At 38.9% G+C, this 25704-nt stretch overlaps 1 protein-coding gene across 2 annotated transcripts in view; it reads right to left on the bottom strand.

The window, feature by feature from the left end:
* NTN1 (netrin 1) overlaps nt 1-25704 on the bottom strand; it is a 1578910-nt gene that overhangs the window by 1465957 nt on the left and 87249 nt on the right. Inside the window, exons 1-2 of one of the 2 annotated variants that reach the window (XM_044085026.1) lie at nt 6198-6558; nt 4627-5699 (exon numbers count right to left, since the gene is read on the bottom strand). In XM_044085026.1, coding sequence (XP_043940961.1) covers nt 4627-5692 — 1066 coding nt within the window. In that variant the 5' untranslated portion in view covers nt 5693-5699; nt 6198-6558. Of the gene's footprint in view, nt 1-4626; nt 5700-6197; nt 6559-25704 lie in introns of those variants that run through there. The other variant, XM_044085027.1, reaches the window with a different exon arrangement.

Raw genomic sequence — 25704 nt, 5'->3', positions numbered from 1 at the left:
CTGCCTCGCTCTTTTTAGAAGCAGCAATATGCTAGTACTATTACTAGATTTCACTTGAATGATTCCTTAGGTAAGAAACATTTTGCACAACATGACACTTGGTTGCCCATTCCTCCTGCTTCTTGCAATGGTCTTTCATAGTTTAGTGAAATAATAAGGTTAGCTCTAACAAGATGGTAACACACACACAGCACTTTTAAACTGCTTAGTTTTTTTTTCACCCTAGCCAATAAATATTAATTTCAATTTATTCTGGCATTTTATCATTATGCTTATACCCTGATGTAAAGTGCTTCTGACACAAGGAAAAGGCCAGAGCATGATTTTCTGAATGAAACAGTTATGAGGGTGGCGAAAAAATAATTCAGTAATGGAACAATGATCCTGATTCCATCACTGAAATTTAGATTTTATTACCCATGCACAGGAGGTGCAATATAAATTCCAGAGTTCTTATTAAACCAGTAATAACTATATAGGTAATAATGAAACACTGAGTATAAACTCAGCTGCAAGGAAGTTCATGCAGACTGTTCTGGCTGCATGTCTAACACGGCAGATGCAGAACTATAGATAGATAACAGCATCACTCAAATATGTGATAATGAACCTGTACTACAATGTTAAGTTTCATTCTCTTCTACAATCTATGTAAAAACTGATGTTTCAGTTTTGCATCTCTTCCATGCTATATAACAAAGTCTTAAGATATGTTTCAGTTTTATATTTGATTGTATTTGGCATGTTATGTACCAACTTATGTCTCATCTTTGTTTACATCATGTCACCTGATTCTTACTGTTTATTTTTGCTTTTATTGTACTGGATCTTTTGTCTTCGGGTCTCCAGTGAAAATGGGGTTTTCGCTCACTTGAACCAACCCGGTTAACAAATGTGAAATAACTAAATAAATATGCGGTGACAGTGAAAGGATGGAGTCACATATGAAAGCTGCTCTTGGTAAATAAAACGAGTGACAGCGTTGTTCCTGAAAATTGTAACCTGCATAATGAATCTTGTGGGTGCATTTTAAGTATGCATACTTTTCCAGAAACTTCAGTCTATGAAATTTTTCTTCACCCCAAGGTAGAGTCCAAGTAGTCAGCTAAATGGAAAATATTTGCTCCACTTTAATTTAGGATAACCTACCCTTGAGTTTGATCTCATTGTCCTTACTTTTAACGCATCCTCTGTTCTAAGTTGAGAGGTTACCTGTGGATATCAACAGAACAGGAACAGTGATTTGAAGATTATTCTTCTCACTACCTCTACCGGGAAGCAAGCTGCAGTTTAAAAGACATTGTCAAACCTTGTAAACAATGCACAGCACACTTTCTTCTCATGAATACACAGAATAGAAAGAACCTTCAACTTTGCCCTTAAGACAGACAGTAAAAGAAACAAAGGCAACAGCTTGCTTCATTCACAAATTCTTAGTGCATTTTTTCAGAAGCAATAAACCACGTGTTCTGCTGTGAATCATAGATAAGCATAATAAATGAAACATATGCATTTGTAGCTGCCCCGTGGTGTAGTGTTGTTTTCTGCTCTGTGTTTTAACGTGGTTATGGGGCTTGTCAGGTATCCTTTAACGAACTAAAGTTCCTTAAACTACCCAAATAAACAAGCAATAAAGAGTTTAACTTTATCTTCATCCTTACTTTTCTAGTTTCTTGTAATATTAACTTCCATAGTTCCTGGTATTTGCAGCCCCCCCCCCCCCCCATTCACTTTGTACTTGAACTCCTTTAACTTTCCAAATTTAAAATAACTTCCGTCCCAAAGTCGACGTTAAGGGATAGACTATTATGTCTCAAAATCAATAGTGACTGATATGACTGGCAATTGTCCCACAGCTTTATAAACAGATGAGGCATGCTCCAAGTGTTACAATAGTATTGGGTGATTTATTGCATCGTTTTATAACAATCAAAACAAACAAAATAAAAGAGGCATATCTCGCAGATGATATTGCTGCTATGGAGCAGACTCACCACCCACATAAAACAAAATTCATCCCTGTCCATATTTTAGAGCAAATTGGATCTCTGGAAGGGAAACAGAAGATTTACCATAGGATTGTCCCCTGTACTACTACTTATGGAAAGAGGCAACTCCTATATGCGTTATCCCATGCATGGGTCCCCTCAGATTAGATATGGTATGATTCCAGGAATTCTTATTATGGGTAACATATAATTATTCACCATGGGCTGGGTAAGGCTAGTGTATAACTAAACTGGATAGGTTATTTCAAGCACAAAAAGGGAAATTGGTAAGGCATTCTAGTAAATGTTTATAAAAATGTTTAAGAATATTAGAACAGTTCCAAAATTCAAACCTAAGTTAGAAATAGTCAAACATTAAAACTAGCAGTAATACTAACAGATGAACACTATAGTGATAGTGCCACAACTGGGGGATGTTTAAAAAGCTGTCTGCTGGGATTAAGAATGACAGACAGTATGTCGTGAAGTTATTTCTGATGCAAAACAGCAGGTGAGCAAAATCCGACTGGCTACTTTAACAACAAATTGCAATGTTTTCCTAAGCAACACAGCAAAACAAGAACGCTGACTTATAAGGGAAATTCACCAATGTGAATTAAAAAAAAATAAAGTGTTTGCTACCTAAAACGTTTTATTCAGGTTTAGGCTCAAGTATGTTGATATCTCTCTTGTGAAATATACATTTAGTTATGCCGCTGATACATGATGTTCTTACACTGAGTCTTTGAAGTGCTTGTACTGTTAATTAGCAACACTGAAGGTATTTCCATTTCCTGGTCGGTGATCAGCTTTGCACGCTGGCCACTTGCTTGTCTTGACTTTATTGCAAGATAAGAAATAATGACTAATATCCCAAGATGAAATTATTAAACTACGAAATGTTTAATATTTAATGTAGGAAGATAGTGTAGCTGCCAATAACACGTTTGTCCTGTGGGTGAGTGGTGTCACTGACCATTCAGATGCCCGAATTCAACATTTGATGTAGTTTCCTTCCACTTTGCATCATTACACAAACAGGGTTACTTGCTCATACCTTATCGGCAATAATTATCCTACTGACATTAAGGAGGTCGTGTAAAAAAACTATTAAAACATCTAGCGGTATTTGTTTCTTTAGCCTACATTAGTGGCATATATAGTTTATACTGTATTGCAAACATGCCTTTATCCTCACCTAAGCGTTAGTCTAATGATATAGTGTCTTGGTTAATGAATCACCTAGCATGATGCCAAGGTATGTCATTCGGTATTGTACTACAAAGTTATATTCTGTCTTGTTGAATGGATAATATGTAAATGTTTAATATTTAAATACACAGTGCTAGTCTTATAACAACTTATGTTTTTATCTAAATCTGAAATCAAAATATTCGGTGATGTGGAGTGCCAGTTTAAGAACAATTAATGGAACAATGCCATACACTTGGTGAACTTTAGGGTGCAGTTTAATGATAAGGTATTATAAAATTAACTGAGCTAACGGGTCTGCCTTGTTTGTCTCAGATTTGGTTTTAAGTTCTTTTTTAAGGGTTGAAATTAAGCATACTGCTCAGGTAAGATACATCCCTCATTGTCTGACTTTAAGTCAGGTGGCACTTTTTTAATCCTGACAAAATCAGGGTGAGTGTTTTGTAAGCATATAGTTGAATCCACTGCTGTCAGTCTAATATAGAGACAGATGTGCAGTATTAGACCCAACAAGCTGAGGCTTGGTTTTTTTTTTTTTTGGAGGCGTTTATCTCCCAGTAGAGCTCTATCACATCAAGAAGGTGTTCATCAACGCTATCACATCTAGAATGTGTTCATCACCTCTATCACATCTAGGTGTTCAACACCGCTATCACATCTAGAATGTGTTCACCTCTATCACATCTAAGTGTTCAACACCTCTATCACATCTAGAATGTGTTCATCAACTCTATCACATCTAGGTGTTCAACACCTCTATCACATCTAGAATGTGTTCATCAACTCTATCACATCTAGGTGTTCAACAGCTCTATGACATCTAGAAGGTGTTCATCAACTCTATCACATCTAGGTATTGATCAGCTCTATAATATCTATAAGGTTTCATTAACTATATCACATCTAGGTATTGATCAGCTCTATCATATCTATAAGGTTTCATTAACTATATCACATCTAGGTATTGATCAGCTCTATCATATCTATAAGGTTTCATTAACTCTATCACATCTAGGTGTTGATCAGCTCTGTCATATCTAGGTTTCATCATCTCTATCACATCTAGGTGTTAAGCAGCTCTATGAAATCTAGGTGTTCATTACTTCTATTGCATTTAGATGGTCTGCATCACTCTTTTAGTTTTTCAACTAGCGATCAGATCAGCACTTTTCTAAGTCAAACCGCAAAAACAGGCCTACACAATTCACGTGAAAGTACCACACCACACTTTGCTTTAGACTACCTCTCCAGCATCGTTAAATTCACGACAGTCTTATTTAACGCCCTAGTATATTTTAGCGATAATTTGCAGTCCAGAACAATGGCTAAATGGATTGATTATTAGGTAAAGTGACAATCTGAACCCTCCTCTAAACTAAAAGGCAATTAATTAAAATGCATCCTTGTGGTGCATTCATTTACTTACCCACGCATTCATTGGCCTCCCTAGCTGTAGCCCTCTGCCAGGGTCGATCATAATGGAAGGGCTTGCAGCGGTCACACTCGGGTCCTGCAGTGTTGTGCTTGCAGTCACACACCAGATTGTCGTCCCGGTCCCTCACGCAGCGGGATGCATGACCATTGCACTTGCAGCGTCCCCCAACCTGCAGGTCTGAAACAGCGTAAAAGTACGAGTCCCGGGCCAGTTCTGAATCGTCTTCATTCTCATCACCAAACGTGTGCAGGCGACTGAAAACCACCTTGATGTCAGTGGCCGTCACCCAGTCTTGCAGCACGGGCGAGTTGTCGAAGTCGTGAGCCGAGGGTCTGCCGTCCAGGGTGCTGAAGGCGATGAGTCCGCCCGACAGCGGGTGCATATCAGTGTGGGAGTCCGTGCAGATAGCCTCCTGCTCGTTCTGCTTGGTGATCACAGCTTTGTTGGGCTTGTTATACATCTTCCGACACTGGGTTGAGTAAAACTGGAAGGGGACCCACGACTTACCATAATCCATAGATTTGTAGATGGCCATGGATTCCGGTCTTGGGGAGCAGAACTGCAGACTCACATAAGTGACCTCGAACTTCTTCCCGAGTGACAAAGTCAGAGTGACGTTTTGAGGGTACTGGATATAATTTTCCGATTGCCAGCACGTTAAGTTGTGAGGGTTGTTGAGGTCCGTTAAGAAACTGGGCGGGTGGGACTTTTTGGGGTCTGAGGCATTGCAGATGTGACAGCTCCGGAACCTCTCATCCCCCTTCTCGTTGACCACGCAGTACCTTGCAGCTGGCTTGCCACAGGTGCTGGAAACTTTTACGTCCTTTCCAAAGGCCGAATTAACAAAATCAGGGATACATCGCCTGTTGTTCCCATTCTCGTCGTAACATGGATCAGGCTGACTGTTTTGTGCTGCAAACACGCTCATGCCATATCCCCCACGGACCCCTTCCACCAGCCAGGACAGAGCCACCACAATCGTCAGGACCTCCCAGAGTCTCAGCAGCATTCTGTTTCTAGTGTCACCCGATCCTGTATCCACCGAAGACCCCCACATGCGAAGCCTAGAAGACAAAAAAAAATCATAAATGTACCATATATATTAGTATTTCTTTAAAGTTAAAATTGGACAGAACATATACCATGTCAACCAAAGCACATCAATGCAGTTTAAAGTAAACTAGAGATATTGTGAAAGAAATTTGAACGATGTATCTATAGCTTCAAGAGTTAAATGTGGAAGCAATTATTCTTTTAGAAAGCAGCGAGTGTCACCTTCTGTCCCCATTTAAATAATGTTTAGACTGCATCTCTGAAATTGGGAACCTAAAGCAAGAGGTTTGTTGGGCACTATTCTGCAAGCGTTTAAACAAGGAGCACAAGGTAAGAGCAGTTAGTCGGAAACAAGTGTCCCTATACCGGAGATAGACGAGTGATATGTTGGATGAATCCTAACCTAGGAGCGCTTTCCCCAAGGTGCATGCATGCTCAGAGGAGGGCTGCAGAGCTTCAGCTGCATGGAATAAGCAAGAAGCAGCGCACATGGCACTTGGTGATAATACCTTTTTAAAACACCTCGAAGTTTGCACTGAGATCTGGCAATCTGTGTGCAGAATGTATGCAGAAGAGTTTAAATGCTTTTCTGATCGGATACGAATCCTTTAAAATATCTTCTCAGGGTTTTCCACGTCCAGATTGAAACAAGGATGTTTGCAGTCCCTGCCTCCTGCTTTCTGCCTTCCTCCCAGCGTGTCGAGATACATGTGAATGGAGAACCCAGAGTCTGCTTAACTTGAGGTCATCTTGAGAAGTGACATTTTCAGCAAAGAAGGAGCAAAACAACGACATCCACTGGTAGTCTATCATCAAACTAAATAGAGAAAGGCATTTAATGGGGGTGGGGGTGGAGAGGGGAGAAGTGTGTGTGTGTGTGTGTGTGTGTGTGTGTGTGTGTGTGTGTGTGTGAGAGAGAGAGAGAGCGAGATGGGGGGTAGTGAACGGAGAAACAGCGAAAGTCTGAGGACTTAGTAAAGCAAAGCCAGTTAAAGGACTACATTTCAACAAGTCATTTTAAAGTAGGCACATTTAGCCTTCAAATACAAGAATGTTCACTAAAGCGGTGGTTGCAATAGGGAAATGGAAGAAGGGATACAAGACGTCGTTGCTCTAACCCGAACCCTAAACCTTATAAGAAAGTAACGCTCAAGAGGACCTCAAATGTCCCGATCATGTATGGCTGATAGTAAATCTTCCGTACGTCGTGCCATGAATCAGAAGCATCGTGAGTTTAATAGTTTTGAAGCAGAAACGTGTTTAAGGAAAGATACGAGAAGCAAAGTCTTCCCTAGGGCAGAATGTTGAATACCTGAAGAAGTTCTGGTGCTGCCCAGCTCTAAGCATTGTCTGGAAACTTCTTAAAGTGTTAAGAAATCAGCTCTGTTTTTTTTTTTTTGAGGGGGGGGGGTGCTACTTTTGCACTGCTAAGGAGATGCAACTCTGCTATGACCCTGCTACCACAGAGATGTTTCCAAAGTAGTACCATTGCTACGTACAATTCTGCAGCCCGTGTCTGCTTAATTTCAGAGCACCTTTGAGTGCACACTTTTATGCGTTCTATCTTAAGTACTAATGATTATTTCCAAAGCTGCAATGTGTCCTATTTCAGCGGTTCAGAGCCCCTGTAAGCTGCTATTTTGAGACTATTAGTCATTACTCTGATTGCTGTCACATGATAACCATCTTAATAACCGTTGCATACCTTAGCACGGCTGAAAATTGCTGCTTTGATATGCTGTGTACTCAGTACTGAACAATGATGGTAGGTAATAGCCAGAGTGAGGGCAAACTTTTAAAATCACCTTAATGGTGAGGTTTATTTAATACAGCATTGTGTCAAATGGGTTCTGTTATTAATCCCTATTATGTTGGCTCTCTGAACCGAGATAATACGAGTATCAGGCAAGGGAAAACACATTTTCCCCTAATCTTCTCAGCCTCACACTTCTTTCACTTTGAATGGATAACATGACTGACATAAGCTATACAATGGCTTCTTTCTTGCTGCGTATACCAAATAGCGCATATTAGTTAACATAAATGTCATTTCTGTATCAGTGAACAGAATTTCAGGTACCACTGTGCCTATGTTTTTACTAGTATTTGGGTCAGAGTTAATGAAGACCGAAGCCATCTTTCTTGGAGACTAAATACTTAGTTAACACAGCTAACTCTTCAAACTACACCCTGCTGTTAGCAGTATCAAAGTATTTGGTTATTACATTTAAACATTAACAAAAAGATAATGCAAATTATATCATACACAATTATGTAAAATACAGATGTTCTCCCTCAGTCTCAGCATCTCTTAGGTATTTTATTTGGAAGAGTTGCATATTCATAAAATAATGCCACCTAGTGTAGACATAATGAAGTCCTTTTTACTTATGGTATCCTGTGGCTCTCTGGTACCCTTAATGAGAAGAAAACCTGTGTTTTTCTTTTCTCAGAGGACAGTGCAGACAGAATTTGTGGAATGTTTCCTAGAAGACTAATTCCATTTAACTCTGGGGTGGACTTTGCTTCTTCAATAAGATCAAACAAGTTTTTTTTTGCACCCTGAATAACGCTATAGCAGGGGAAAAAAATACAAATAGAAGACCTTTACTTTATCTGTGCATTGTGATATCTTACTACCACACTTCTGTTTTTACTAAGCCAATCTACACACTTCTATAATATTATACCTCTGTGTATATGTGCGTATAAAGTAGATATAGTTGTTTATCTCACACAGATTTTCTGTTGCACCTTTATTATTTGTAAAGCTGTGAGGAAATAATACCACTCAGCTAAAGCAAACTTACTAAGAAAAAAAACATGCAAGAGTTTTCAACCCAGCTCTCAAGTCTGGATTTAGGAGAGGAAACTATAGAGCAAGTTCTGCTTCTAAGTCATAACTCTCAACTTCTTAGCACAAGAAATCTGGCCAGAGGCAAAAAATGGGGGGAGGAACAAAGGCCCAGAAATAGTGACAGATTTTAAATAATTATTATGGATTTACAAAGTTGCTTAGAATAACAGGATTGCATTAGCATACATTTTATGAAGGATATGATATCTAAAACCCAAATATCTGTCATTATTTAATGACTTCCAATCCACAGTGATTTGCCAGAAATCCAAAAATGTTATGAGGCACAGACCAAAAATATGAGTCAAAAATCTGGATGTTCTGTGAAAGTCTGGATAGTTGAGTGGTATGTTCTAATGTAATGTTCAGTCAAGTTTAACATCTTAAACCTAATCAGCAACACGCGCACACACACACACACACACACACACACACACACACACACACACACACACGCGTAGGTTTGAGTCTCTCAAAGTAACCACGGCAGCGGATTCCAAGCATGTGGAGCCTAAGTGCAAAGGCACAGTTTTTGAAAAAAATAAGGCATGCTCACATAACCACAGCCCTCAAGAAGCAGTGCAGAAAGGAGGGGCAGGAAAATAGGTAGCTAAAATGCCCAGTGCAGTGGGATTTATTGGGGTGGTAAGGGACCACAGGAACTGTGAGCTCTGACCTTGCAGGCAGCAGACCTCTTCACCCCTGGAAGATCTATTATTTCTCCAATGATGCCCACCCTGAAGGGTATTATTGTGTTTAGAAAATGAACTGTTTACTTGGTTTGTGTTGGTTTTATTTTTGAAAAAAAGTTCCTCCACTAACATTGCATGCTCAAAACCATGGCTGGTAGACCCTGTTATAGCACCCCACCTCTTCAGCTTTCACCCACCTGTGCATTTTGAACAAATTGTCAATCCATTTCACAGTACATGACTATACATGACTAATATGGCACCTTTTTCTTTCTTTTGCATCAGTTTGTGCCAGTATCTCCTATTCACCATGCCATAGAGCAGCTCTTCCTTTCTTTTCCTTCATACCAGGAGATAGGTGCGCTCTCATTTTCCATCTGTTCTGTAGTATCAATATTTGGGTGGGATCTTCAATATCACTATGGTTAAAGCCCTTCCATATCCATTTAACTATGGGATTACCACCTTCCAGTTCGTCTAACCCTTAATTTTATCCATAATTATATTTATTCTCCTTCCTTCCTTTGTGATCACATTAATATATTTCTGCAGCCTTCTTATCTTCTTACTCAATCAAAATTTATTGCTAAATGGTGTGAGCTGAATTGTTTTATTACTGCCACCCTTTATGATAATGTAAGTGAAATCTTACTCTATTCTTTAATATCCTTTTGTCATATTTTGATTGAATCAGTGCATCTTGTATCTTTTTATCCCATATTCCCTTTGCACTGGTTCTTTAGCTGCTAATGGACTCTGTTCTATTCCTTCTTAGTGTTGATTAGTTAAACATTGATTTACAGCCCAGTTTTTTTACATATGTCTGCTAAAGAGATGTAACATGACGTGTATGGCAGACCCATTCTTGTAATACCACTGACTGTCTTGACATTTTGGTTATGTTTACTAAGTTTTACACTTCTGCTTCAGTGATTTTCATTTCACTTTTTTATTAGTTCATCAGTTACCAAATGAAAACCAAAACTGAACAAAATAAACAAATGCAATATATTCTGTCACAGGTATGCAACTGTCTTTAGATGATATATATTTGCATTTTTCTTTCATAATATCCTTCTGGGTCAATAAAAGGTATCAATTTATGCACATGCTTAAGTCTTTTGAAAACAAATAATAATATGGCATTATTCTCTAGCTCTGCATTTGTGTATTTTTGTATGTGTGAGTCTGCACACCAGTGCATGTGTTTTATTTGAAACATAATTTGTACAGATATACACATACCAATAACACACACAATGAAGTAACAAACTCCAAAAGGTAAATCACTTTACTATATAGCAAGATGTACTAATTTGTGTTAAGATTTTTAATTTCTTGGCATACGTAACGCAAGTCTTATTTTTGCAACAGCAATATTTGTACAATGATGGTCATTGTCCGTCACTTCTGTTCCACTCTTAGTTTTATCCCACTGATGTCATATTTGCAGCTGAGTCATAGAAGAATTCAGATAAAGACTGTAATCTTAACAAAGAACTAGTAGCTTATAGTAAGATACCAGCCTGTAAACTAAAAACATTCTATAACTGGCCTAATTGCTAATAGTTAACTTTGTTGTACATGACTTTATATAGGCTATACCTGAGCTGTTGTTAGCATCAATTATCATAAGCCATTCCATTTCAGAGGGACTATGCAATGTGAAAAAAAAATCCAGTTTAAAGTATTAAGTTCAAACATCAAATTCATCTGTAAACAATAATACTGAAAGTAAAGTAGATGACAATTTCAAGAAGTAAGGGGCATTTTAATACCATGAATGCAAGTGTCAAAGTACCCTTGTAAAAACAACATTCTCGTGACTACAGATTCACAGGGTACAGTCTCTATATAATATAATGTTATACTCCTGACTAAAAATTCGCATGGTGCAATCTCTATATATTATTTTACTCCTGACTACAAATTCACATGTGCAGTCTTTAAATAATGACTGCAAATACTTTTGCAAAAATCTCTCTATATAATGTTACACTCCTGACTACAACTTCTAATGTGAAGTCTCTATATAATGTTTACTCCTCAGTATTAATGTAGTGTTATACTCTTGACTGCAAATTCACATGGAGCAGTCTCAGTATAATGCTATACTCCTGACTAAAACAGAAAAAAAATCACATGGTGCAGTCTGTATATAATATTATATTCCTGGCTACAAATTCACATGTGGCAGTCTTTCTATACAATGCTACACTCCAGAATACAGATTCATACAGTGTAGGCTTTCTATAATGTTATATTCCTGATAACAAATAACCATGGTGCAGTTTCTATATGATATTAAAGTACTGACTTTAGATTCACATGCTGCAGTCTGTATATAATGTTATACGCCTGATTAAAAATTCACATGGTGCAGTCTGTATATAATGTTATATTCTTGACGACAAATTGACATGGTGCAGTCGCTATATACTGTTACACTCCTAACTACAAATTTGCACCATACACCATGTACATAATATTACACTCCTGCTTACAAATTCACATAGTGTAGTCTGCATATAACGTTCTGTTACTGACTACAAATTCAAATGCTGCAGTGGTTATATAATGTTACACTCCTGACTAGAATTTCACACAAGCAGTTTGTTTATAATGTTATACTCCTGACTACCAATTTACACACTGCAGTCTCTATTTAATGTTATACATCCGACTCAAAATTCACATGGTGCAGTCTCTACAAAGAAGTTATGTACTCACCATAATGTTTTATCTGCATTGTCAGTCTTCATTCATCCTTGACTTTTGGGTACTTGGTTCTGATCCTCTTAATCAGCTCGGATGTTATACAGCTTGGTCCAGTCAAAAACTCTTGAGCTAAGACTCTACCCACAATACCTCTCTCTGTATTACCTTAGATCGAGTTTGCAGCCACATAGTAAGACAGAGGGATCTGTAACAACAGGAAGAAACCATGTCCATGGTCAAATCTACCAAGTTTCCAGGGCAAGCTTATGATCCTTCAGGAAGTCTACAGGAAGGAGAAGGTGGGTGGGGTGTCAAGGATGAATGAAGATCGACAACACAGATGGAACGTTATGGTGAGTACATAACTTCTTTATCTGATGTTGTCAATCTTCATTCATCCTTGACCTTTGGGACAGAGTCCACAGCTACTTTAGGTCCTGCGTGGCCTTATGGAAGGATATTTCTGAAAACCATAGAGCCAAAGGATGCTCTTCCCCTAGAGACCACATCCAGTTTGTAATCAGTGATAAAAGTAAGTGGAGCAGCCCATGTTGTGGCTGCGCATAATTCATCCATGGAAGCCTTAGAATGGAAAACAGCTGATGTGGCTATTGATTTGGTGGAATGCGCTCTCACAGGCACAGATAACTTGAGGTTGTTCTGATTGTAAATGAAGGTAACACAATCTCTTAGCTATTTAGACAAAGTAACTTTTGAGACAGATTTTCCCAAAGTTGGACCAGAAAAGGATACAAATAACTGGTCCAATTTTCTAGATTCTTTAGTCCTGCTGAGGTAAAATCATAGTTGTCTATGAACGTTCAGCAAATGCAAGCAATATTCATCCTTGTTGGAAAAACTGGGGAAGAAAATGGGCAACTCGATAGTCGGATTAATATTGGATTCTGAGACCACCTTAGGGAGAAAGGAAGGGTTAGTCCTTAGTGATACTCTGTACTTATGAAAAAGCAGATGTAGGGGTTTTGAACATAGTGCTTGAATTTCAGAAACTCTTCTGGCAGAGGTAATAGCTATTAGGAAAAGAGTTTTCCATGAGAGAAATTTTAGGTGGCAAGTCACTGTTCATTTGAAGGGGGAAGCACCAAAGATTGTAAGACCAAGGTCGCTATAGGATCTTTGAACAGAGGTTTTAATCACAAGACCCATTTAAGGAACATCATCAGCATTCAAATAAAGCTGCCAGTCCAGTTCACGCTTTTCAAGAGTTAAAGTCCAAGGTCCCCCTCTTTCATTCAATGCAGTTTGTTCAAGTATGAAGAATTTAAAAGAGTGGGTAGGGTTTTGCTGTACATGTTTAAAACGTGCACTTGTATTTTTCTATTTTTTAATGTCATAAATATATTCATAGACTCTCTCCATCAGTCTTCTCTCAGTCTTACCAACTTTATTTGAATTCTGATCTCCAGCCAGGTTTAAATGAAAATGGATCAGTAGCTTGTTTATTAAAACTAAGGGCACAACACAGATAGTGAATGCATTTAAGTTGGTTTTATTGAGGAGCAACATTCAATTTGAAGTTTGAACTTATATTTATAAAGCTAACTTTTATGGGGTGGTGCTGAGATGGGCACATTGGTGTGGCATCTGGAGCCTGGTGGCTTGCCCCAGATGAAAGTTGAACCGTGCACTTTTTGCTTGTGGAGTGGATACCTTGACTGCTAAGCTAACTTCACAAGAGTATATTGTTTGAGTTTTGTAAACTGCTCTGAAGTAAATGTGGTTTAGGAATTGGGTGCAACTTGTTGGGAGGCCTGAAAAATCCCATGGTTTTATTAAGTGATTTTTATTGGTCTAAAATACTTTTTAAGCATGAGAATAATTTGATTGTTTGTCTGATGAAGTCTTTTACATAAAAAGATGAATGCACTCATCATTTTATGTATAAATAAAAGGACTGGATTTTAAATCTACAAGCAAGTTTTTTAAAAACATTTTTAACTGAATTTTCCTTTAAGTACAATTCTTCTGCCTGTATTTCCAGCTTTCAGCAAGCTGTTTATTCCAAGCTGTAACTGCAGGCAAGCACATGGTGAACACCCTGGGTACTGTGGTAAGACCAAAGAGCAGCACTCTGAACTGGAAATGAATGGCTCCTAGCTGAAAGTGGAGAAACCTTCTTGAGCGTTTGTCCATTTTTTATGTGGTAATATGCATCTTGAAGGTTTATAGAGCACATCCACTCATTTTCCTCTAGGAAGGAAAGTATAGACTGAACTGTGACCATCCGGAATTTTGTTTGCTTGAACATACTTGTTCAGAAGGCTGAGATCCAAAATTGGTCTGAAGTACCCTGTCTTTTTTGGCACCGAAAAGAATTTTGAGTAAAATCTGGATCCTATCTGGTCTGGTGGGACTTCTTGGATGACTCATTTTTCTAGCAGCTTTTGAATCTATAAGGCTGCTTAGTCCCTCTGAATGGGTGGCACACTGGGGAGTTTTCTTTGTGATCTTGGGAAAAGATTTAAGGGCAAATGTTAACCTCTGGTAATAATCTTCTGCACCCAATTATTGGAAGTTATTGGTCGCCAGTCTGTCGAGTGCAGTGAAAATCTTCCCCCGACTGCTTCCAGAGGTAAGCAATCAGGCCTCCTCTTGCACTGGTAGGTTTGCCCAGAGATAGAATCTCTGGAACCCTGATTTTGTGGGCCACCTCTGCTGTGGGGTTGGTATCTTCCATTATAGTTCCCCCATCTGCCCTGAGGGGAGCCACCGCCATGTGCACCCTGAAAAGGCCCCTGGGACTTTTTGAACCACATCTTTCCGCTCCTCTGGTTCCTAGAGTAGGACCACTGGAGGGCAGAAAATGTATGCCCACTGCAGATAGGGTCTTTCCATCCTTCTTGCACCTGTCTAGAGTTTCTTTGACTTTAGGGCCCGAACAAAGACAATCCATCAAAGGGAGCATTGACAAAGGAAGACTTAAATGGCTCCACAAACTCACACAAGTGCATCCAGGCATGATGCCTTATAGCAATGCCTGAACTCACTGCCCTGATAATCCCTTCAGCTGCATGTGCAATGAGCCTCATGGATGAGTTAGAAATAGACTCCAGGGTGGCTAGCTGAGAGGCAACTTTATCCTGTACCTCTTCAGACACAGCTCCTGTAAAGATATCCAACAACTCCTTGATCAGACACCTCTGGAGCCTAGTGAAATATGTCATAAAATTCAAAGACCTTAGGGCAAAGGTTGATGAAGAGTACACCTGCTTTCCAAATCTATCCATCACCATAGACTCTCAGTTAGGGGGATGGACAGTGGGAATCTCATCAGTGAGTTCATTTTTGGTGGCCACCATTACAACCATAGCATCTACTGCTAAGCCCTTAGCCAATGCTGGTGGTTTACAGGGGCTGACAAAATTTTGTCTGGTCTCCAGGGAATTGAGTCTATGGAATCAGTAGCCTTTCATGCCCACTGCCCAATCAACTTAATAAGATCATTTGCAGGAGGGGTCACCCAAGAAGTAGATGGGTGAGCATCAAAAGCTCACAAGTACATGGATTCCTCAGAGGTTGGGTCTTTGAGCTGCCAGTTACCCCTCTGTCTGAAGATCTCTAGGATGTCTCTTAAGGAGACATCTTCCAGAAGTGACCAGGGGGAACCCTCCTCATCATCAAAGTCTGTGTCTGCTGTGGCAGATTGTTCTGGGGAATCTAAGTGCTTCCTCTTGCATGTCTTCTTTTGGGATGGCTTCTCATCAGGGATCTCTGAGGAGGACTCCGAATGAGGGGGGCCCTGTACGGGGTTGCATGTAGCTTTGGTGCTTGTTGCCCAGGTGTGGAGGATGGTGGCAGCTCTGGGCAAGGAGAAGTCTAGGAATATAACTCCGACACAGAAGGAGCCAGCTGAGATCCTGCAGAGGCCAATGCCCTCTCCATAACCTGGAAGGCAGACCTCCCTGAAGAGGGATAGTAACCTGGAACCAAGAAAGACAACCTAGGAACCGAGGTCACACCCCACCCCAAGACATCCACGTCCGAAGCAGGAGCTGAGGAAAAGCCCACAGTTGCCGAAGTTCCCAGAGTTAAGGATAACCCTGAATAAAATGCTGGGGCTGATCCGTAACCTTTGGACCTGACAGCAGAGCTACCGCCCCCGGGAGTCCACCGGTTTCAAAGGTGCCGAAGAAGTCAGGGCAGACCCTGGCACCGAAGGTGGGCAGGCTGTCAGTACAAGAGCAGCTGGAACAAGGAGGATCAGAGTATGAAGCTCTAAGCCATCTGAGTAGGTTAGAGGAGGAAGATTTGTTGGAGTCCTGGGAGAAAATGCCCCAACTCCAGAAGTGAGAGGGGGTCTGGGAGGAAACAGAGAGACCACTGGCTACTAGGAGCTGATCCACCAACTTCATGATGTCCACTTTAGTGAGACTCCTGGCAAAATGGACAGATAATCCAGAGGGGGATTCTGACTTTTCTGAAAAAAGGACTGGGAAGCTGCCCCACAAAGGGGTCAATAGAAGGTGAATATCTTGTCCTGGGTAAGTAAATCATTTCTGCTTTCAGGATCAAGGGGGTGGGTAATGTCTGCTGCGGTGCAGTAGGTGAGGTCAGCACTGACCGGGAAGCTAAAGAAGTGGGCGTTGACAAGACTAATGCCGAGATTTGTGATGCTGTGGTAGCAACCAGTGTGGAGCAGGTTATCTGCTCTGACAGTCTCAGAACCTTGGCCTTCGGTTCCATGGATGTATAGAGTTCAGAAGCCTTATGCTTCTTTGTCACTGGTGTCAAAGGATAAATCGGCACCTGATGACTTTTATTCATACTCTAGTCAAGTTTAGATGGAGAAAGAGCAGTCTTGGACAAGGCTTCTTTGAAAGAAGTCTTAAATAAACCTTTCAATATCAATTTATTTTTGCACTCAAGCAAGGCCCTGTTATGAAAGGCTTGGCAGACAGAACATTCTTGGTCGAAATGAGCTGCACCCATTTAATGAACACAGGAAGAGTGCCCCATCTGAATTGGACATCTTCCATCTGCAATCTTGGCACTGTTTAAACCCTGTAGTGCCTTTTGGTTTATCAGCCATGTTGACAAGGAAGGAAGGAGTCAACTAGCGGGAACACTCTCACACAAACACTCGTATGAAAGGAAAGGAAGGAAAAACTACCGACTATGTCAGAAAAAAATACCAAGGATTGGTAAAAAGAAAGAAAATTTATTTATTTATTTGAATTTGTTGACCGGGAGTGTCCGACTGGACGTGGGTCCATTTTCAGCGGAGGCCCGGGGAGAAAAGCTCCACAGTAAAATAAACAGACAGTAGTTACATTGGATTACATAGCAATTAACAATTTAACATAGAAATTACTTACAACATATTTACAGATGAAGAACATAGTACATCAGTAGACAACTAGAATCTTATCTGTGAAGTACATAACAGGCATTAACAAATGTAACAATGAGAATTTCCTGCTGTATAATAAGTACTAGTCTTATGAGCATCTGAGCTTGCTATCATCAAGGTAGTTAGTGGAGGTGAAAGAAAGGTAGTAGTTGGATGGGGTGGATGATATTAGAGTGGGAGTTGCAAGGGCATAGCCAGCATGTTTTTAGGTGCGCTTTTAATAAAGTTTTGAAGGTGGTGCATGATGGTACGGAGGTAATTGTGGGTGGGAGTGAGTTCCATAATTTGGCTATGGTGCAAGAGAATAGTGCTTCACCAGCAGAGTTATTGGCTTTAGTGATCTGCAAAAATACCAACTATGGTAAGAGAGAGATACCTGATAAGGTAGAAAAGGAAAACAAGGGGGCTAACAACGATGGTATAGAGAATACCATAAGGTATTGGGAAGAAGCACTTACTCATCCAGAAAAAAGGTGAGTAGAGACTTAAATAACATAAATATAAGTATAAAGAGTAGAAAGGAGATGAGAAAAACTTTCAAAAATAAAGAAATTTCACTTTGCTGTGAGATAAACAGCTGACACGTCTTCCAACAAGAGTGGCAAACGAGATCTGAGGTAATATGGAGAGGGGTATTGTGGGTAGAGTCTTAGCTTGAGAGATTTTGGCTGGCACAAGCTGTATAATAGCCTAGTCAGTTCCGCGGATCGGAACCGTGTACCCAAAGGTCAAGGCTGAATGAAGATTGACAACATTAGATATAATGTTATACTCCCAAATACAAATTTGTATGTGCAGTCTCCATATAATGTCATATTCCTGACTACAAATTCACATAGTGCAGTCTTTCTGTATAATGTTACACTTCTGACTACAAATTCACATGGTGCTATCCGTATATAACATTATATTCCTGACTACAAATTCACACAGTGCAGTCTGTATATAAAAGTATATTCCTAACTAAAAATGTACATGCTGATTTAGTTATACTCCTGACTACAAATTCACACAAGCAGTTTGTTTGTAAGATTATACTCCTGACTACAAATTCACATGCTGCAATTTCTATATAATGTTATATTCCTATCTACAAATTCACATGCGTCAGTCTTTCTATATAATGTTATACTTGTGACTACAAATTCACATGGTGCAGTTACTATATAATGCTATAATTCTAGCTACAAATCCACACGGTGCAGTCTCTCTATACAATGTTATTGCCCTGAGTGCAAATTTATGTGGTGCAGTCTGCTATACAATGCTGTATTCCCAACTACAAATTCATACTGTGCAGTTTCTTTACATAATGTTTTACTCCTGACTACAAATTCACACGGTGTAGTCTGTCTATATAATGTTATAATCTTGGCTTAAATTCTGATGGTGTAGTATGTATATAATGTTATATTGCTGACCACAAATTTACATGTGCAGTCTATTTATATAATGTTATACTCTCAATGACAAATTCACATGAGTCAGTCTTTCTGTAAGCTTCACTCCTGACTACAAATTCACATGTGCAGTCTTTATATAATGTTATACTACTTGACAACAAATTAACATGCTGCAGTCTATATACAGTGTTCTATTCCTAACTACAAATTCACTCGGTGGAGTCTCTGTCTATATAATGTTATCCTCCTGACTAGAAATTCACATCCTGAAGATTCTATATAATGTTTTGCTCCTGACTACAAATTCACATGGTATAGTCTCTATATAATACCTGCGGTGGTGGTGCTGCGGTAGCGTTGTCGCCTCACAGTAAGATGCTGTCCGGTTCGATTCTCAGTTAGAGCATCTTCTGCGTGGAGACATGCGTGAATGGGCATACCTTCGTTGAAGGTTGTGCGTCAGGGCTGGTAACTCGGCACATAAAAATCATCTACCAATCATTAGCGGACCGGAGTTCCACTGTGGCGACCCCTAACCGGGAAAAGCCGAAAGACTCAACATAGTCTCTATATAATGTTATACTAAATATTCTTAAATAAATAAATTAAATAAGTGTTCCTAAATATTCATAACTCACTGGCACCCCTGCACACAGTATGTGTCAAAGCTAACGTATCCCCCTGGTTAACTAAAGCCACCTGTACTTTGATGAAAACTAGAGATAGAATGTGAGAAACCTGGGTAAAAACTAAACTCCCCATCCACTTACAAAAATATAAAGCACTCAGAAACCTTACTAAAAACATATCAACAAAGACAAAAAAGATTTCTATAATAACCCGCCTACATCACAAAGGACAAATCCTAAGAAGTACTGGTACTCAATACGTGAAATGCTACATCCTGGAAACCCCTCATCTCCTAATCCCTGCCCAACAAACACACCCCTCAAAATCGCTTCTATCTTCAATTCCTACCTTATTGAATCCCTAAGTAAGTTGATAAGTCCTGTTTTCTCTAATTCTTGCACTACAAATCCACCTGATCCCTCATCTACACAGAATTCTATTAACATATTTTTCCTTAAACCAGTTCCTACCAGCTACATTAAATCTCTACTTCACAAACTAAAACCCTGTTCCAGGTCTGCTGATAATATACCTCCCTACTTCCTTCAGATAGCTGCTGACTCTTTAGCCCTTCCAGTCTCTATACTGATAAACCGTTCTACCTCTCAATCAAAAGTTCCCCTATCTGCAAAGAACTCTATACTCTACCTATACACAAAGGAGGTAACTCCATAGAAATCTCCAATTTCAGATCCATTGCCATCCTGTCATCTCTCTCAGAAATACTGGAAAATGCATACATAAGTAAGTCACGGAAGAGTTACTTAAAAGAAAATCTGCTCACTCCCACACAATGTGGCTTTCGTCCAAAACATAGCACCACTACTGCCCTCCTATCCTTTATCAACACTATTTCTCTGGCCAGAGATAACAATAAACTAGTGTCATGCTTTTTTCTAGATCTGTCTAAAGCATTCAATACAGTCTTTCACTACTTTCTTCTGGACAAACTAACTAACCTTAACTTCTCCACTTCTACCATTGTCTGGTTTACTAGTTACCTCACAGATCAACTACAATCAGTAAAATATCTCTCTGCTCTCTCTCCTCCTCTCCTATATTAACATGGGTGTTCCTCAAGGATATATACTTGGTCCAGTACTCTTCAATATCTTTACTAATCCACTGTATACCTCCTGCCCTCAGTCATCCCTTGTCCAATATGCTGAGGACTCTACAGTCATAACAATTGCTGACACCCTCTCTGACTTAAATTCTATTACTCAGAAATCCTTCAACTCTGTTGAAACATGGCTCTGTAACAACCAGCTGATTCTGAATCCTAAAAAGATCTGTAGAATAGTGTGTGTGTGTGTGTGTGTGTGTGTGTGTGTGTGTGTGTGTGTGTGTGTGTGTGTGTGTGTGTGTGTGTGTGTGTGTGTGTGTGTGTGTGTGTGTTATACATTTAAGGACAGCACGTGCTAGCTTCAGTGCCATTTTGAGTGCAGCTAGAGAATGAGCACGTATGAGTGTAATAGCTAATTTGTTTATAAGGTTATCTAAGTTAAAGTTGTTAAGCCTCAATCCTGATGTATTTGTATGTAATAAAGCTGCTTGAACAGAACCCACAGATGTCCATCTGTTTTATCCTGACCAGATGAGCGACAGACCAAACTTTTACTTTTTCTTCCCAAAAACCTAAACCACCTTAAATCTACTTTTGCTCTCCTTTCTCTGAATAAAACTCCTATCATAGCTGAACCCAACACAAAACTTCTAAGGGTTATGATAGATGACCAAGTGAAATTTGATTTGCATGTTAACACTTGCATTAAGAAAACCCAACAAAAACATGGCCTCTTATACAGAAATAAAAAAGTTCCTATCTAACAAAGCTAAAGTCTCCCTCTCTCATGACTATCTTCTTCCAAGCGTATTGTACAGCTCTCAACTCCTCACCAACCTCCAAACCTATCTCCTAACTAAGCTTGAAACTACCTATAACAAAGTGGGTCAGATTTGCTGCAGATAAACCTATAGATCTCATCACTGTCTCTCCTTAAAACACTTAAACTGGCTAGAATTCCCCCATCTGCTACTCCTCTCTCAGCTTCAGCTTATCCACTCTGTCTTGTACCAGCCATCTTTCTGTCCCAACTTGTCCCCTTTAATCTCCTTCTACAATCTTTCTAGGACTTTCCGTAGCTCAGACCAAGACTTACTACAAATCCATAAACCCAAAAGTAAAATGGGTCAAAACCTCTATAGCTACCACCCTACCATTTCTTGGAACAAACTCTCATTGGAAATTAGATCACTCAACAAATTCAAAGAATTTAAATCAGCCACCAAAGACTATCTAAAAAGTTCTCGTCATGTCACTGTACTCATCCTCCATAGACTGTCTCCCTCTCCTAAATAGCCTACTCTCTGCCCTCATTTGTTCATTTTTCTAATGTGTCAGCTGTCTTAGTAATCTTTATCTAGGTAATTACCTGTTACTCAATCTTAAAATATTCCAACTTGCATTACTAGCTGTAGGATCCTCACTAACTCTAATTATACTTGGCTGTACTTAACTCTACATACTGTTTTTGTACACATCTTAAATTAGAGTTCAACTTCAAACTCTGTAAATAATGTTTATGCTTTTACTGTTTTCAACTTGAAACTGTTAATTGTTTTGCTTATACTATTTTCATTTACAAATTTATTGTAATTTTCATGGAGCTTATCTCCACGGGCCCCTGCTGAAAAGGGGCTATCAGCTCAGCAGGACAAACCCAGTCAACAAATGTAAAATGAACGAATAAATAAATAAATAAATACTCCTAACTACAAATTCGCACAAAGCAGTCTGTATATACAATGTTGTATTCCTGACTACAAACTCATGTGTCAGTCTCTCTATATAATGTTTGCTTCCTAATATAATGTTATAGTCCTGACTGCAAAGTCATCGTGCAGCCTATATGTATTATTATCGTCCTGACTACAAATTCACATGTGCAGTTTCTATACAATGTTATACTCCATCTATATATAAGGTTATACTCCTGACTACAAATTCACATGCTGTAGTCTATATATAATGTTACAAATTCACACAGTGTACTTTCTATATAATGTTATATTCCTGACTCCAGAGTTACATGGGACAGTCTCTATATAATGCAGTTTGTCGGGTGTAAATCTCTTTGAATATTGGAGTTTCTGTATCCTTTCAGTCCTACCCAAAGCAGATTCTGGGGGGCACACAAAGTGGGAACTCACTAAAGTTATTCACAGAGTAGCCAAGCTTGTTTTGCTGCTGCTGGATGCATTCATAGTATCAGACAAGCTATACTGTGACAGCTTTTAATGTGTTGCAAGTAGGGGTTATTAACTGAACACCTATGGGAAATACCAACATCCAGGTAAAAGTAGTGAGTTATAGATTTTAAGGATGTCAGCCAGAGTCATAATTCACCATCAATTCTTGTTCATTCTTGTAAGGTGATACCTTTAAAGGTATTACATAAAATATCATTATAATTAGCATACATCATTATCTGGTCCAAATAATTCTGTAAATGATTCACATTTGTGGCGATACTCAAGTCAGTAAACCATCTCTTAATGATGCTTAACATTTTATTTGAATAAAATGCTTTGTATCTCAGAACTTAGTGTCCTGTTGTGCAATTCGTGCTGAACTGAGTTTATGTCTGGAACTTGTAGCACCAGGCATTAAATACCCTTAATGTTTTTATGTCACTAAAGAGGTGCTCATGGTTTTAAATCAGCTTGGTGTGACAAAACAAAATTCTTTATTTTTATCTTCCTGGAATTCTCTACATTCAATAAATTACTTGTTCTACCAAGATGTGGTGACATAGTTAGAATAATTAATTTGGGTGATGCAGAGGGTGCCCCACAGAAAGGGCTATTTTTAATTGTTTTTTGAGTCAACTGAATGTTGTTTTAGCTGATTTTTAAAGCAGAATGGCAGTCAAAGAAAAGTCTTCATCTAGGTGTACCATGGTGCACTAAATCCTTTTTTATTTTATTTTTCATCCCATATCCTGGATAATTGCAAGAAATGGTATATGGATTATCTTATGCTTTTTTAGGGTATAAGTGATGGGGATATAAATGGTAAAGTATCACACACGTTTACTATCCTCAATTTAATCACATCATCAGGATGAACCACCATTTATGGCAGCCAAAATCATCTGAAAGGAATTGACTCACCTTAAATGAAGTATCTAGGATAAAGTCATACTGATAGATGCCAATATTAAGACAATTAATAAGGTCAGACATTGTTTTTCATATATGGCTAAAGAATCATAGAACAGTAGTAAACACTAAACAAAACTAAGAACACAGCTTAAGAACAGAGATTCTTAATTGAAAATATTGGACCATAAAGAGGGCAATAAAGCCTATGTGTATGGGGAAGGTGGGGAATTTTCCCCTGGCCCTCCTACTTATCACTTATCCTCTTCTTTTGCAGCCCCCCCCCAGTACATACAACATATACTGTATGTTTTTTTTTAATTGGAGAGTCTTTTTACAGTAGCTTTATTGATTGCATCAGCCTTCTGCATTAAAATATCCACTTAGATTTTGGTCATGATATCTGGTTAAAGTAAACAGTTTGATTTATTCAGAATTGCAGTTAAGCTCTGTCTACCCTTGAGTCCAGGAATCTGTTACCTTTTTTGCTGCTGTACCGGTTGATTGACTTCATGTTTCACTGACATCTAGAAGACCTGCAGGCTACCTAGAAATCCAACAGTTACTTGTTGTGTTTGTGGAAAGATCTTTGAGTCACGTGTTATTGTAATCAGTATGTTTTGTTTTAGCCTGTTCATCAAGTAACTTGCTTTGTTTGTTTAGAAATTATCTGTGTTTTGCTGTTGGGCATATTCCACAACAAATACTGTGTGTAATAGTATATCCGTGGTTACTGTCAGAGTAAGCTGTTGACATCAACTGCTAGATTGCAAAATAGACTGCCAGCAGTTTGTAATATTAAGCATCAGAAGGAGAACTTGAAAAACAGACATTTCAACGTGAGTTCATCTTAAACTTAAAATATATAAATTTCTTCACTGGCAAATGTCACTCTGGCTTTTTTCAAATTCAGACAATATGTGTTTGCCCCTGTGAATGAATATTTTGCATCCTGTAAGCATTTCTGTGGCACTGAAAAATCATTATAGTATGTGCATGTCTTTTCTGTGATTTGAATGCGTTTCCATGTAAAGAGGCAAAGTAACAGTGGACAACTGCTTATATCTTATTCTGTTAGGCTGGTAAATCAATTGGGCAGATGAAAACCAGGAACACTGGAAAAGTGAGTTCCTCAAAGTCATAAAAGTAGGTGATTAGAGTGAGGAAGTCAAATCTGGGATTACATGATAAAATCCGTTATCCAGTCAGTTACTTAATCCTCTGTTATGTAAGATGCTCCCAATATAAAGGGGCAGAGAAGTAGTGACAAGTTCATTCATTCATTCATTCATTAATTCATTCATTCATTCATTCACTCATTCATTCACTCATTACCTGCTTAATTCACTTCAGGGTCACAGGCCAGCCTGAGCATATCCTGGTACTTAGCAAATTAAAAGGCAGAGAAACTAATCTCACAAAGAACACAAGCTCATTGCAGGATTTTATCCACAACATGTGCACTAAAGGTACTTTGAAGGACCACCAATTAACTTCCAACACATCTTTGGGATGTGGGATGAATCCAGAGTTCCCAGTGAAAATCTATGTAGACACATGGAGAATGAGCAAAATCTGTACAGAAGGTGCACCGTTTGAGATTCAACATGAAGAACAACTTGAGTAAATGGGGATTAAAGGAATGAAAACTTGTTAGAATATCGTGTCTGCCTGACTGTAGTATGGACAGTGACTTTAGTGTGGTCAGTGACTTTAGTGTGGTCAGTGGCTGTAGTGTGGTCAGTGACTGTAAAGTGTGTTTCGTCTGGCAGTAGGTGTGGATTATTTATTTGCAACTAGGACAACTGCCATTTCACTGGTTTTCTTCAAACAGATTATAAATCTAGTTCAATTATATGCAGTAGGGATGCAAGTTACATTAATCAGATGAATCATATAGGACAATGGAACCAAGCGAATAGGCAAAAAGGAGGCATTTAATCTAGAGCAAAGCGTTTAATTCCTCAAGCAGCTTCATTGTGGAGTCCCTGTCAAATATGAATTGGTCTTGAAGTACCATTCATCCTGACTGTAGCTCTTACACTGAAACAAAGCCTATCATAGTTATAGTTTGAAAATGTTATTATCAAATGCATGGATTCTGGTGAAATCTTGGATTATCCTAGGTTTTGAATATTTTATTAAAAGCTGGATAACAGAGGAAACCTGACCCTTGAGCAG

The sequence above is a fragment of the Protopterus annectens genome, chromosome 10.part0, assembly GCF_019279795.1.
Source record: "Protopterus annectens isolate FY-2018-M chromosome 10.part0, PAN1.0, whole genome shotgun sequence".
Classification (NCBI taxonomy): Eukaryota; Metazoa; Chordata; order Ceratodontiformes; family Protopteridae; genus Protopterus; species Protopterus annectens.
This window is presented reverse-complemented; position numbering and strand designations above follow the sequence as displayed.